This window comes from Callospermophilus lateralis, chromosome 1, assembly GCF_048772815.1.
Source record: "Callospermophilus lateralis isolate mCalLat2 chromosome 1, mCalLat2.hap1, whole genome shotgun sequence".
Classification (NCBI taxonomy): Eukaryota; Metazoa; Chordata; class Mammalia; order Rodentia; family Sciuridae; genus Callospermophilus; species Callospermophilus lateralis.
Window position 1 is genome coordinate 98,576,504 of NC_135305.1, and position 15,359 is coordinate 98,591,862.

The following is a 15,359-nucleotide window of genomic DNA, read 5'->3' on the forward strand; positions in this document are numbered from 1 at the left end:
TTCTCTTCTTCCTCCTCTTTGCCCACCTCTCTCCACTCACTCCTCACTTTCCTAAGCACAAGACCCATATAAGCAACATCCCTTTGGATAGTGTGACTTGCATGACCTTAAGGACCTCCAAATCAGCATATCCAAATCCAACAAATATCTCCCCTGATCCGTCCATCCTTCTAACACTGACTTTCAGTGTTGCCACCTCCAGCTACCTGGTGACAATAGTCTCCTTCCTCCTCTTCAATCCCCATATCCAGTGAAGCCACAAATCCTATTGAGACTAACTACAAAATTATTACGAATTCTGCTAAATATGTCTTGAAACGCCCCCTTCTTCCATCCCTGCCTTGAGGAGAAGTAAATATGGGTCCTGGTCATGTTACTTTGATTGACTGAGAGGCATTAAACAAAACAGAAGAAGTATGGGGAAAGGAAGGAGGCTACTTCGGTTGAGGCATATAGAGTGGAGCAGACACAAATAAATAACTGGGCATCTGCTTAAAAGATAACATGAAGCAGACACAGCAGGCTATCAAGGGCAGGGAGGTGTAGAAAATTTCTGAGTATTCTGCTGGAAGATAGAGCCTATCTTGAGATCCCTGAAGTATGTGGGTACTTCCCCTCACCCCAGCAGCATGACCTACCATTCCTGCCTGAGGTGGCCTTTGGCATCTCCACCCAGACTTTTGCAGTAGCTCTCAGACTACTCTTCAGGCTCCTCTCTTGCACCCATTTTCTATATCAGTGTTGGCTGATCATTCTAAGCGTACATCTGGCCTTGTCTCTCTTTTTCAGTTGCTACTTAGGATCAAGAGCAATGGTGTTCAAAGCTAACCCCTAGAACATCAGCATCAGGACCACCTGGGCACTAGGTGAAATGCAAATTATTAGGTCCTACCCCAGATCTACCAAATCATAGTCTCTGGGGATAAGGCCCAGAAACCTGTGTTCTAACAAGTCCTACAAGGTATTCTGATGTTCCTCAGGTTAGGAGGCCTATGACCCAAACTGCTGCTGGGGCATCCTTCAGATGATCCCTGCCTTCCTCTCTGCTGGGCTCCTCTCACCAACAGGATGCTCATGCATCCTGATGCCACCCCTTAGTTTCCCAGCTCTCCCAGGGCACCCTGCTTTCACACATGTTGCTTTCCCTTCTGAAAATGTTTCTGCTCAATAAGCTCCCCCATAAGTTCATACTCCAGCTTTTACCTACCTTAGGATCTCCTTGTGTGTTCCCACATGTCTCTTACATGACCTGGCCTGCCTTTCACGTTGCTAGAGTTGTGTTTTACATGCTATTCCATGCTTTGCTGCATCTCAACTGTATGTTCCAAGGACAAAGTCATATTCTAATCCTCTCTGATCTGAAAGCTCAGCACAGAACATGCATGTGGTGGGAGGACTAATAAATATGTAGTACCTGACAAAGTGACTGACTGGTCAGCCAACTGACTTAATCCCCAACTTAGGAAGAAAAATGAGGCTTCAAATAAGCAGCAAGTATTTATTTGTCTGCCAGGATGCTTTTAAACTATAATATTATATTTTATAATATTTCCGTGACCTCGACCCAGTCATATCAAGTAGCTGTCAAATAGTAGTTCTTCTCCATACCTCATGGGTTAGACATGGGTCCTAAGGTAAAGAGAGCAATAGAATGGGCAAAAGATCAAGGTAAAGGAGAAAGAGGTATGGTGCAACAATTATTCCTTTTTGTAGGCCTATTAAAGTAATGTTGTGATAATTCCAACCTTAGTTGTAACATTTTAATTTATTTCCCATACCCTTATTTAAGACTTAGCCTGATTTTGTTTAATGTAGTACACGACTATTTTGCATGATTAGTTATTTTTGTTGTTGTTGATTATTGAAAGTCACCATATTTTAAATTCATCCTAGCTTTCAAAACAACAAAAAAAAGTCAAATTATCTAGACATACTCCTCTTGCTAATTGTTTTGTCTATCTTTGGGGAATTTTAAGCCTTCCTTTTCTGACTTTCAAGATAATTCTTTACAGATTCTTGTCTGATTCAGAGCATTGGCCTCCTACAAGGAGAAAAAAAAAGTTAACTCCATCTTTCCATTTTCTAATGCAAAGGTATCAAAATATTCAGCGGACCATTGCAACAGAAAGATCTGAAGAGGATTCTGGCAGCCAAAGCTGTGAGCAAGTCCCAGCCGGAGGAGGTGGAGGTGGAGGGAGTGACTCAGAGGCTGAATCTCCCCAATCAAGCTTAGGTATTGGAAATGAGGGGTCCCCATATACTAGTGGGGGCATCCAACAGCTGTGTGACAGAAGTGTACAAATCCTTCACCATACCTCATGGGTTAGACATGGGTCCTAGGGTAAAGAGAGCAACAGAATGCATAAAAGACCAAGGTAGAAGAGAAAGAGATATGGTGCAAACAGGGTAAAGCAATCAATGGAGCTTCTCCCCAGGAAACTTAAGAGATACAGATCCACAGTGAAGAGAATACCACCGCCATGGCTGGGGGTCTAGAGACACGAAAGCAGGTGGATTCGGGGGATGAAGTTGAGTTTGCCACAATATTTGTGTACCAAGGCAGCTTTTATGGCGGCTTAATCCTTTGTTGTTAAATAAATATATCTATTGGTGTCCTAAGGGTTTTCCACATATAAATAAAACATGCTATAAAAATTCACACTCTATTTCAAATGAGCCATGTGACAACACTAGGAGCAATTACTTTGCATTTAGAAGAAAATTGAGTTCTCCCCTGGGAGGAACTTGGGCAGAAAGAGGTTTTCCAGCAGGCTTCTGGTTATGTACACCATGCAAGAGTATTTTTTTTTAATCTACTACAGTTTGCATTCACTCAAGGCCCAGTTTTCCTGATTTTTATTCTTCAAATTGAGTTCTACTCAGACAAGGATATTCAAAAACCATGAGACTGACTTCCACTTTTTATACCCACAACAATATAAGATTACCACAGTGGCATCTTAGTAATCCACTTTCTCTTTGAAATGGGTTGAATGATGGCATTTTCTTTACCAAAAGAAGGCTCAGAGAGAGTCTCACCAAGCAGACATTGTGATTCCCATCCTGCCAGCTCTCCACATCAACAGCAACACAGATGGTGGACATGTTCATGTGATCTCCTAAATGCACATACAGTTTCAGCAACAATTTTAATTGCTTCCATTCTATTCAATTCTCTAGACATACTTACCAAACTGACTAGTGTGAGTTTTTCTGTTATTAATTTCATTGTTTGGCCTTCTGAGAGGGACATGGTACACTGATCCAGTAATTAGAAACATGAAGAAAAAAGAAAGAGGACATTGATTTCTGAGTTTGGCATTGGATCACTTGCATTTACTGTGTAACAAACCATCCACAGATTTAGTGGTTTACACTCACAACCACACATTCATCTAGCAGTTCTGTGGGTTGTCAATGTGAGCCAAGCTCAGCTGGGTGGGTCCTCAGGATGCTGCTGGGCTCACACAAATAAATGTCTTGGATCAAATGTTGTATCGGCTGTGGGCTGGCTGGTGTGAGATGATCTCAGATGGGTGATTCGTCTCTACTCCCCATCATTTATCTCTCAGCAGGCTAGTTCAAGTTGTTCTCTTAGTGGTAGCAGGGATATGAGACACACAGAACTTTCTGAAACTCTGACATGTTATCTGCTACAATCTACTAAGTGAAGCAAGGTACAAGGCTGACACCAATTTAATAAGGATTATTTCTACAAAGTCCCATTGCAGAGGGGTATGGATACAAGGAGGTGGAAAATTGTGACCCTTTTTGCAGAATCTATCATAACTATGGTTATCAACTTGTAATGAAAATAAGAAAAAAAATCATCAGGATAAATGGGAGAAGATGTTAGAAGACTTGTGCCTACCTGAAATGATGGAGGAATGCTACTAGGAAATAATGATTCTTAACTGGCTTACAGAAAGTGATACAAGTTGAGCATCCCTAATCCCCAAATCCAAAATCTGATATGCTCCAAAAAAATAAAACTTTTTGAGCACCAACATGATACCACAAATGGAAAATTCCACACCATGAAACACAGATTCATGCACAAAATTATTAAAAATATCATATAAAATTAACTTCAGGCTCGGTGTATACAGTGTGGATGAAACTTAAAGGAATTTCATGTGTAGGCGTGGATCCCATCCCCAAGACATCTCATTAAGGATCTGCAAATATTCTGAATCTGGAAAAAAATTTGAAACACTCTGTTTCCAAGCAATTCTGTAAGGGATGCTTTACCTGTATGACACCTGGTCATGTTGCTACTCAAAACAAGTTCTGCTGTGCAGGTGGAGATCTGTGTGCTACTGCTGTGGGAAAAGAAAAAAAAAAAACAGGTTTGAAACTACTTTTTTCTAAATGTATTCTGTTGATTTGCTTCACTTTTTCCAGATCTGAGGAGAGAAGGGTCACTTTCTCCAGTTAACTCACAAAAAATCACCTTGCTGCTGCAGTCCCCAGCCGTCAAGTTCATCACCAACCCAGAATTCTTCACTGTGCTGCATGCCAATTATGTGAGTGTTCCAAGAGCAGAGGAGGCCTGGCCTGGCTCCATCAAGACCCAAAACAAACTGTAAAGTCATTTGATAGATCCAAAAGGCTAGAATTTTGCACCATACAAGGAGGAGAGCAAAAAAACCAATATATTCTTTTCTCTGTGAGTCTCCCAATAAGTAAAAAGCCTGGATTTGGAAATATTATTGCTTCTTTAGTTTTTTGTTAGCCTCATGTCAGTGAAAGTGCTTTGAAAACAAATACTCATTTTTATTATTGTTAAAACTTTAAAAGAACATGAAATGAATAGATCCTCTTCATTATGAGCCATTTAATACAATCATTTTCACTGAAGAAGTTTTAAAAGAGATTTTTTTTTCCTAGATGTAGAAAACACCCTTTTGATGCAGTTTTTCAAATATCAGGCTAATATTGAACTGGATGTGATTTTATTATGTACTTTTTTATTGCATTTTTAGAGGGTATTTTCAAAAGAACAATGGCACAATATCACTATATTTGTCAATTTCCCATTTAACAACACTGCAGATCAGGCACAGTTTAGGTGCTGGAATCACAAAGATAGATTAAGGTGACACATAAGAACTAGGTGTCTTTTCTAGGGGATGATGACATCCAAAGTAATCAGCTTAACAAAACAGGGCAGGGCCAAACTGAAAGAAGACAAAGTTCCCTGGGAGCTCAAAGAAGCAGAAGGAGACAGGTGCATTGAATCTGGAAGGTAGAAAGTGGGTAGGAAGAAGTCCAGGCAGAGGGACAATGTGTTCTCTATTCGTATGTTTGGGACAGCTATAAAGGTTCCAGAGTGGCCCAAGTGAGAGAGGCTACAGACAGGAAGAGAGGGCTGGAGAGTCATCCGCAGACTCCTGGTAAGCCATGCAAAGGATCCTGGATCGACTTCAGTGGGCAACAGGAACCCACAGTGCTCTTAGGCACTGGGGCTGCATAACCACACAGTCGATGAAGCATTCTCTCTGGCAACAGAGCACAGGGAAAGACTGAGAGGCCAAGACTTGAGGCCAATTCAACTGCTCAAGGGAGAGATGATGGAGGCCCGACCTAAGGAAGTGGCTGGGAACATGGCAAGGAATAACTGCCTTCAGAGAGATTTCTCAGGGAATCAATTGAGTTTGGGTCCCCTGTGGCCGTGGGTGGGTAGAAGAGGAGGAATTAAGAAAGACTGAGCCGGGTGTGGTGGCATACACCTGTAATTCCAGCGGCTCAGGAGGCTGAGGCAAGAAGATTGCCAGTTTAAAGCCAGCCTCAGCAAAAGTGAGGTGCTAAGCAACCCTGTCCCTCAATGAAATACGAAATAGGGCTGGGGATGTGGCTCGGTGATCGAGTGCCGCTGAGTTGGATCCCCAGTACCCCACCCACCTGCCAAAGGAAAAGAAAAAGACTAGTTTCAAAACAGCAGTTTTCACTTTGGGTGCCTGAATTTAGATGATAATGATTCCATAAGGCAAGAGCCATAATTTGATGAGGTCATGTCAGTTCTGGCTTGGGAAAAGGGGGACCATTGGTTGGATACAGAGCAGATTCCCAGTGCTGCAGTGGAGAGTCACAAATGGAGAATGAGTATGGCAGATACTGATGCCCTGACGTTCTTTTACTGTGCACGCGCACGTGCACACAAACACACACACACACACACACACACACACACACACACACACACACCAGCCCTATGTACCATAAAATTGTCATTTGGCATATTTAGAAATTCCTAAAACATTCTTTGTTTCCTCTCATCCCCTGATCTCTACACACACAAGGTTTTACATAGGATTCGAAGGATTGAGACACTTTTGTAGTCCAGCCTGAAATCCCCACAGATCCTAAATTACTACCCTGTGTTAGACAGATAAGAAGAAAGGCAGACCTGTGCAGTCAGAGAAGGGATGGAGGGATATGAGGGGACAGGAGTGAAGCTCAGAGAGGTAGAAGAAGGTGTGAGGAAGGGCTTTACATGACTGTCCAAGGCTGCCAAGAGTTGGGTAGAATTAGAATGATATATGTGTGTTAATAATCAATGCTCGATTACTTCTTAGACAAGATCTCTGCTTCTGAGGCCTCTATCAAGCTCACAATAAATTGCTGTGTAGCAATCACATTACGTCATGTTTAAATGCTCAAAGTGTACTCAGTCTGTTTTTCCAAATTTCCCACTCTCGACTCCAATCCGCCCTGAACCTGTCTCAGAGTGCCTACCGAGTCTTCACCAGTAGCACCTGCTTAAAGCACATGATTCTGAAAGTCCGAAGAGATGCTCGCAATTTTGAACGCTACCAGCACAACCGGGACTTGGTGAATTTCATCAACATGTTCGCAGACACTCGGCTGGAACTGCCCCGAGGCTGGGAGATCAAAACAGACCAGCAGGGGAAGGTGAGTGTGATGAATGCGTGAGGCTTTCGTGGAATGCTCTGATTCACCAATAAAAGGGCTGGTGAGAATGAGGAGGAGGGTTGTCGGGAAGAAGGTTTTTGTGCCTCAGAGATACGTTGGCCTTCAGGAGGAAAGGGGGTGATAACTATCCACATCAGGGTTTCTCAAGCTCAGCACTATTTTGGAGGGTAGCTGGGCAGAGGCAACTTCCTGTGCATAATGAGATGTCAGCCAGCATCTCTAGCCTCTGTCCACCAGATACCAATGGAACACTTCCTAAGTGGTGACATTGTGGTGTGTTCCCTGGGCAGTGAAGATCATGCTTGGTTGAGAACTACTGTCTACATCTCTATAAATTTGTATTTGGGGAATGGAAACCCAGATTCTCTCCAGTGGCAGATTATTGGGTTCCCTTCTTAGACAACTAACTCTCAGTAGATAGCATTACTGTTTAAATGGGGAATGACAATATTGCATTCCTTGTGATTTCCCTAAAAAGTCTTCAATTCTCCTTAAAATCTCCTACCAAACAGGAATGGGGTGAACTGGGCCTGTGCCGGGTTTCTGACCTGCATTTTGGTTCTATGTGATCTTAATCCAAATGGTCCTTCCCGGCAATGCTTTGGAAGTCTAGCTGAGTCTGCCAGAGTAAGAATATTTTTTCTTAATCATCTTGATGTATATATAGAACAGGCCAAGCCACTTACCAAAGACCTGTTCCTGCAAAAACTTTTATGAGCTTTGCTAAATAAAATCCCTCCTTTGATGATCTCTGAGTGGGAAGCCGCACTGGACAGTTCCTTGCCTCCTTGTGTACATACAAAGCCATAGTTACCAAAAGGAGCTTGTAGGTCATCTTTGTCCCCTTAGAGCCACAGATCCTGCTCCTACAAGCCCATAAGCATGCCTGAGAACCAGAACTCTCTACAGCATGTGGGCAAAGAATGTGCCACTAATGCAAGTCCCATCTTGTGCATTATGGGATGTTTAGCAGTATCTTTGGGCCAAATCTCTGAGCCCTTCTGAAGCCAAGGGTGAGTTGCAGGAGTAGGTAGGGATATGCCTTATATAGTAGTAAAGCCACCATAGTCAGAATGTACTGCCTGGGACCTTTTTAGTTAGTGGCTGTGGTCTCCACTGGGAAAAAATGACAGGAATTTATATTATGACAGCTTGCAGATATGCCTTAGGGTGGGAAATAAAGCCTGAGCCAGAATAGAAAATAAAGGAGCATCTTATCAGAGCCAGGCACACCTAGTGCTCAGTAGTCTTCAGCAGCCACATTTATACATATTGCTTGACCAAGATGCCAAGAAAACACTACTATGAATCAGTGGACAAAAAGGCAGGGTTTATCATGCAAAAGCACACACTTATGTAAACAACTTGCTCAGCCTCGGATTTCTATGGCTGCAGCTTTTGCACAGGGACAGGGAGGCCCCCAAATGCAATAAGGCTCTGGCTCTCCATCTTACACACAGCAGATGATACGGTCACCTCCAGGTCATCATACTGACAGAGGGCACAATGGCTGAGATACACACCAAAATTTTAGTCCATTTGCATAATTTTAGCCTGAATGCATATTAAAGAGTTTCTGGCAAGAGAGTTTTCTCCTAAAATTCTGTTTTGTGAAATAAAATATCATATGCAGAAAAGAAAAAAAATCCGAATTTGAAATGAGAAGATTGTGTTTTACTTTCCATTTAATACAAACACTGTATGACCCCCCCCACACACACACACATTTTCACCAATTGTTTATTGATTTAAAACACACTCTAAGTGGCAGAAAGAATTTCCAAGGCATAACATGTACTGAACTGGAGTTTTAGTCCCATATTTGAAATGTACTATCACAGTTTATTTATGGTGGTCAGACAAGAGGATAGGGAGGAAAAATGGGTGTAGTCCTGTGAAAGAGGACTGGTCCAACTCATCCCAAACAAATCACCCTAGGCAAGTCACTCCACTTTTATAAGCCTTTTTTTGTTTTGTTTTTTTGCTTTTCATAAATAGCAATAATAATGCCTCTTTGGCCTTCATGATTTTATAAACAGAGGCAAAGAATAAATAAATTAATGTAGGAATTCACCATGGCAGGTGGGCAGCATCGGCCACTCGTCCTCTGAATGCTGTAGCAAATGTCCACTGGGGGGTGGGGGGGAACATAGGGGAAAGAGACCCCCCTCATTGCCAAAGTCCATTAATGATGAGAATTGATTGAGAAAAACATTTTTGGAACACAGTCTACAAGCTCAACCCTCTAACTTGGAAAGAATGTATTGTACGGGAGACTAAGAGTTAGGAACACAATTCAACAAAAAAACGAAATGATATAGCTCGCTGTAAAAAGAGCCATCCTCACCGCTGGCCAAACCAGGGTCCACAGTACCAAAATCACCTTCTTGTCCCTACCCTGACCAGTCTGCTTCTTGCTTTATCTATATATTCAGAGATAACAACCTTCACTTTTATTATGCACTCTGGCGGGAAGCAGAAGGGCTGGGGAGAGCTGTTGGGAATGTTTGAAGGTAGAGTCATCCCCCAAAGGGAGTTAGAAAGAGCTCTGAGCTGTGACACTTCAGAAGGACTGCAGCAAAGACAAAAATGCCAACTATCTCCTTTGTCATTGGGAGAAAGGAGGACACAGCCTCCTGCCCAAGTTCCATGGAGACTGCCTGTGGGCCTCTCAGATGGCCTCAGGTCTAAGCAGAAGGGGACAATTCCCCTCAAGGGAGGGTGTGGGGCTTTGGGCCCCGTGGGGTACTGCCTCGTGGCAGGCATGGGCCTGAAGTGGCCTCCACTATGAAATAGATAACAGGACAAGAAGGAGCCTGTGAAGAGCTGCCACCACGTGAAGGAAACAAAAAGCAGAAAACAAGATGAGAAGCAGCAGACCAAAGAAAGTGGGCTAAAAAATAAACACTGTTGAATTTTAGGGAAAACCAAAAACTAAAGCTTGGGGGTAAAACAGAGCAGAAATGACGCTAAGGGAAATCAAGTCACTTGACAGAGCATGTGAATGTGGAAACAGCACCCAAAGCAGAAGGAACCACACCTTCTCATGGTCCTTAACCCATACACCCCACTAGATACTTTGCATTGTCCTCTTCATTGTCTATTTACTTTTTTTCTTTTGTGGGTGGGGGTGGTAGGGGGAACCAGAGATTGAAATCTGACACACTCAACCACTGAGCCACATCCCCACCCCTATTTAGAGACAGGGTCTCGCTGAGTTGCTTAGAGCCTCACTTTTGGTGAGGCTGGCATTGAACTTGTGATCCTCCAGCCTCAGCCTCTCAAGCCACTAGGATTACAGGCGTATGCCAACATGCCCAGCATTCACTGTCTATTTCTTCTGGCTTAATTTTAAGCTCCTCGAAGGCAGGAATCAGTTTTGCTGATGGATGAAACCCCAAAAACCTCTTATTTGACACTCAATAAACCTTTGTTTTGAATGAATGACTTACAGAGGTTCCTGAAGAAGAAACCAGAATATAATAAGTACAGCAGCAGTAACTGAATAGTAAATATTAACCTTAATTAAATTAAATATGTAAATGTTAAATAAATATTTAAATGAAATTCTGCTGGACTAAAATAAATTATTCAAGTGGGCAGATTAATTCATGGATTTACAGTAAAAATAGTTATATATGCTTCATAAAGAGGTACAATTATTATCTGTCAATAAAATATTTTTCAAACAAAACAAATTAGTTAAAATACATTTTCTATCTGTATATGTTCTGGAATGTCTTTAAAATAGACATTTCCTAAAAATCTTATCAATACATAGCCATCATAATATAAAAGTTACCTAGAGAAGAGTAAAAAAACTCAGGCAATTTCAAGTTTCCCTTCCAAAAACTAAACTGTAGAAATCCACAGAGCAACAACTGCAAGATATTCCTAAGAAAAGGTTGCAGCCCAGTCGTCCTATTATTTGGTCATTTATGTATGAAGACAACAGAAAACCAATCTCATGAGCAATATCAGAGCTGAACCTATTCTCTCACCTATCCTGATCAAATGCCAAAGCCATTCTCCAGATGGATCACTTACGAAGCAAAACAAGAAATTAAAAAAATGGGAAAATCATAATAGAAAAAGGACTCATGGTGAGCAATCAAATTAATCTAATACAGAAATGTAAATTATGGCTGTTATAAAGCTTTAAAATATACCAAAACCTGAGTAAAATATGGGAAAAGATGCATAATTAAATTGGAAGAGTGTATTCTAACTATCTGGAGCAATATTCCCAGACTGGAATAAAATGATGAGGAATTGACAAGAGTGTGACAGTGAGAAAGGAAGGAAAGTTGTGCTAAACTCCAAGCAGGTGTAAGGAGGGTCAAATTGGACAATTTACGAAATGAAGGCTAAATCCAGTTATTTGACAAACTTAACAGGCATCTATGTGTACCACATAAAACAAGGTCTTTCTCTTCCAAATTCCTACAAAAGTTAAAATCAAACAAAATATAGTCTGTGTAGCAAAACACACACACACACACAAAGTGTCCACAAAGAAAATGTAAATAATAAAAATAAGATAACAAAAGTAAAGCCAAACATAGGACTTATGCTAATAGGTAGGAATAGGGTAAAGTTACATACCAAAAGAAAAACGCTTTCAGATTCAACTTATAAAAATGACATACCTAAGAAATGATTGAGGAAGTTTAAAAATAAAGGAATAAGTGTTAACATGAAGTGAAAACAATAACAGAAGAATAATTGGTGGTATATTCATATATTAAGGAGAGTTCAAATCTATAATCATTAAATGTGATCAGTGAAAGATTTTATATTAATCAATGACAAAGTTAAAATAAAAAAGCAATGATCATATGATTTCTAAGTCAAACACCACTATTATTACTATTATTTTATTTGTTCTAATTAGTTACACATGCCAATAGAATGCATTTTGATACATCATACATAAATGGGGTATAATTTCTCATTCTTCTGGTTGGACATGATGTAGAGTTACATAGGTTGTATAATTATATATGCACCTAGGGTAATAATGTCCAATTCATTCTACTATTATTACTATCCCCAGACCCCCTCCATTCCCTTCACTACCTTCTGTCTAACCCAAAGTACCTCTATTCTCCCCACACCTTATTATAAATTAGCAACTGCATATCAGAGAAAACATTGGGCCTTTGGAAATTTGGGATTGATTTATTTCACTTAGCATGGTAGTCTCCAGTTCCATCCATTTACCAGAAAATGTCATCATTCCATTCTTCTTTAAGGCTGAGTAATATTCCATTGTGTATATACCATAGTTTCTTTACCCATTCATCTGTTGAAGGGCACCTAGGTTGGTTCCATAGTTTAGCTATTGTGAATTGAGCTCTATAAACATTGATGTGTCTGTGTCTCTGTAGTATGCTGATTTTAAGTCCTTTGGGTATAAATTGAGGAGTGGAAAAACTGTGTCAAATGGTAATTCCATTCCAAGTTTTCTGAGGAATCTCCACACTGTTTCCCATAGTGGTTGCACCAATTTACAGTCCCACAAGCATATATGAGTGTACCTTTTATCCCACATCCTCGCCAACACTTATTGTTCCGTATATTGTTGATAATTGCCATTCTGACTGGAATGAGATGGAATCTCAGTGTAGTTTGATTTGCATTTCTCTAATTTGCATTGCTCTAATTGAGATGTTGTAACTTTTTTCACATATTTGTCAATCAATTTTACTTCTGTGAAGTATCTGTGAAGTTCCTTAGCTGATTTATAGATTGGGTTATTTGGTTTTTTTTTTTTTTTTTTTTTTTTTGTTTTTTTTTTTTTTTTTGGTGTTGTTTTTCGAGTTCTTTATATATCCTGGAGATTAATGTTCTGTCTGAGGTGCCTGTAGTAAAGATTTTCTCCCATTCTGTAGGCTCTCTTTTCACATTATTGATTGTTTCCTTTGCTGTAAAGAAGCTTTTTGGTTTTAATCCATCCCATTTATTGATTCTTGATTTCACTTTGAGCACTCCAGGAGTCTTATTAGGGAAATCAATACCTAAGCTGACATGGTGGAGATTTGGGCCCACTTTTTCTTCTACTAGGCACAGAATCTCTGTTCTAGTGCCTAAATCCTTGTTCCACTTTGAGTTGAGGTTTTTTCAGGTTGAGAGATAGGGGTTTAATTTCAGTTTGCCACATATGGATTTCCAGTTTTTTCAGCACCATTTGTTGAAGAGGATATCTTTTTCTATAATGTATATTTTGGCACCTTTGTTTAGTATGAGATAAGTGCATTTATGTGGATGTGTCTCTGTGTTTTCTATTCTGTACCATTGGTCTACATATCTGTTTTGGTGACAATATTATGCCATTTTTTGGTGCCAATACCATGCCATTTGGCTCTGTAGTACAATTTGAGGTATGGTATAGTGATACCTCCTGCTTCACTTTTCTTGCTAAGGATTACTTTGGCTATTCTGAGTCTCTTATTTTTCCAAATGAATTTTGTGATTGCTTTTTCTATTTCAATGAAGAATGTCATTGGGATTTTAATGGGAATTACATTAAATCTGTATAATGTTTTTGGTTACAATGGCCATTTTGACAATGTTAATTCTGCCTATCTAAGAACAAGGGAGATATTTCCAACTTCTAAGGCCTTTTTCAATTTCTTTCTTTAGTGTTCTATAGTTTTCTTTATAGAGGTCTTTCACCTCTTTTGTTATATTGATTCCTAAATTTTTTTTGAGGCTATTGTGAATGGGATAGTTTTCCTAATTTCTTTTTTTGGTGGATTCATCACTGATATATAGAATGAATTTGACTTATGAGTGTTAATTTTATATCCTGTTACTTTATTGAATTCCTTTATTAGTTCTAGAAGTTTTCTGGTGGAATTTTTTGGATCTTCTAAATATAGAATCATGTCATTAACAAATAGTAATAATTTGAGTTCTTCTTTTCCTATTTGTATCCCTTTAATTTCTTTATTCTGTCTAATTGCTCTGGCTGAGTGTCAAGGATGATGTTGAAGAGAAGTGGTAAAAGAGGGCATCCTTGACTTGTTTCAGTTCTTAAAGGGAATGTTTTCAGTTTTTCTCCATTTAGAATGATATTGACCTTGGGCTTAGCGTAAATAGCTTTTATAATGCTGAGATATGTTCCTGTTATCCCTAGTTTTTCTAGTGTTTTGAACATGAAGGGGTGCTGTATTTTGTCAGAAGCTTTTCACTGCATCTGTTGAGATGATCATATGATTCTTGTCTCTAAGTCTATTGTGTGATGAATTACATTTATTGATTTCCATATGTTGCAACAACCTTGCATCCCTGAGATGAACCCCACAGGATCATGGTGCACTATCTTTTAATATCTTTGTATACAATTTTCTAGAATTTTATTGAAAATTTTTGCATCTATGTTCATCAGGAATATTGGTCTGAAGTTTTCCTTCCTTGATGTGTTCTTGTTTGATTTTAGTATCAGGGTGATACTAGCTTCATAGGATGAGTTTGGAAGGGTTGCCTCCTTTTCTATTCCATGGGTAACTTGAGAAGTATTGATATTAATTCTTCTTTGAAGGTCTTGTACAACTCACTGAGAATCTCTCTGGTCCTGGGATTTTCTTAGTTGGTAGGCTCTTGATGACATCTTCTATTTCATTGCTTGAAATTGATCTGTTTTAATTGTTTATATCCTTCTGATTCAGTTTGGGTAGACCATGTGTATCTAGAAATTTGTCAATGTCTTCAAGATTTTTTATTTTATTGGAGTATAAATTTTTAAAACGGTCTCTGATTATCTTCCATATTTCAGCAGTGTCTGTTGTGTTATTTCTTTTTTCATCATAAATTTTAGTAATTTGAGTTTTCTTTCTCTCTTCATTAGCAGGACTAAGGGTTTATCAATTTTATTCATTTTTTTAAAGAAAGAAACTTTATGTTTTGTCAATTTTTTCAATTGTTTCTTTTGTTTCAATATCATGGATTTAAGCTGATTTTGATTATTTCCTGTCTTCTACTACTTTTGGTATTGATCTGTTCTTTTTCTAGGGCTTTGATATGTAATGATAGGTTATTTACTCATTGACTTTCTATTCTTTTAATGAATGAGCTCAATGCAATGAACTTTCCTCTTAGCACTGCAGTCATAGTATCCCAATGATTTTGATATATTGTATTGGTGTTCTCATTTACCTCTAAGTATTTTTTTACCTCTTCCCTGATTTCTTCTGCTATTCATTCATCATTCAATAGATATTAATTAGTCTTCAGGTGTTAGAGTAGCTTCTGCTTTTTATTCTATCATTGATTTCTAATTTCACTCCACTATGATCTGACAGAATGCAGGGCATTTTCTCTATCTTTTTGTATTTGCTAAGAATTGCTTTGTGGCATAAGATATGGTCTATATATGGTCTAGATAAGGATCCTTGTGCTGCTGAGAAGAAAGTATATTC

The 15,359-nt window shown here is 39.4% G+C and overlaps 1 protein-coding gene across 1 annotated transcript in view; it reads left to right on the top strand.

Annotated features, from left to right (window-relative positions):
* Hecw1 (HECT, C2 and WW domain containing E3 ubiquitin protein ligase 1) overlaps positions 1–15,359 on the top strand; it is a 240,400-nt gene that overhangs the window by 126,587 nt on the left and 98,454 nt on the right. The window contains exons 11-13 of the mRNA XM_076864225.2: positions 2,094–2,233; positions 4,405–4,526; positions 6,730–6,915. Coding sequence (XP_076720340.2) covers positions 2,094–2,233; positions 4,405–4,526; positions 6,730–6,915 — 448 coding nt within the window. The remainder of the gene's footprint in view (positions 1–2,093; positions 2,234–4,404; positions 4,527–6,729; positions 6,916–15,359) is intronic.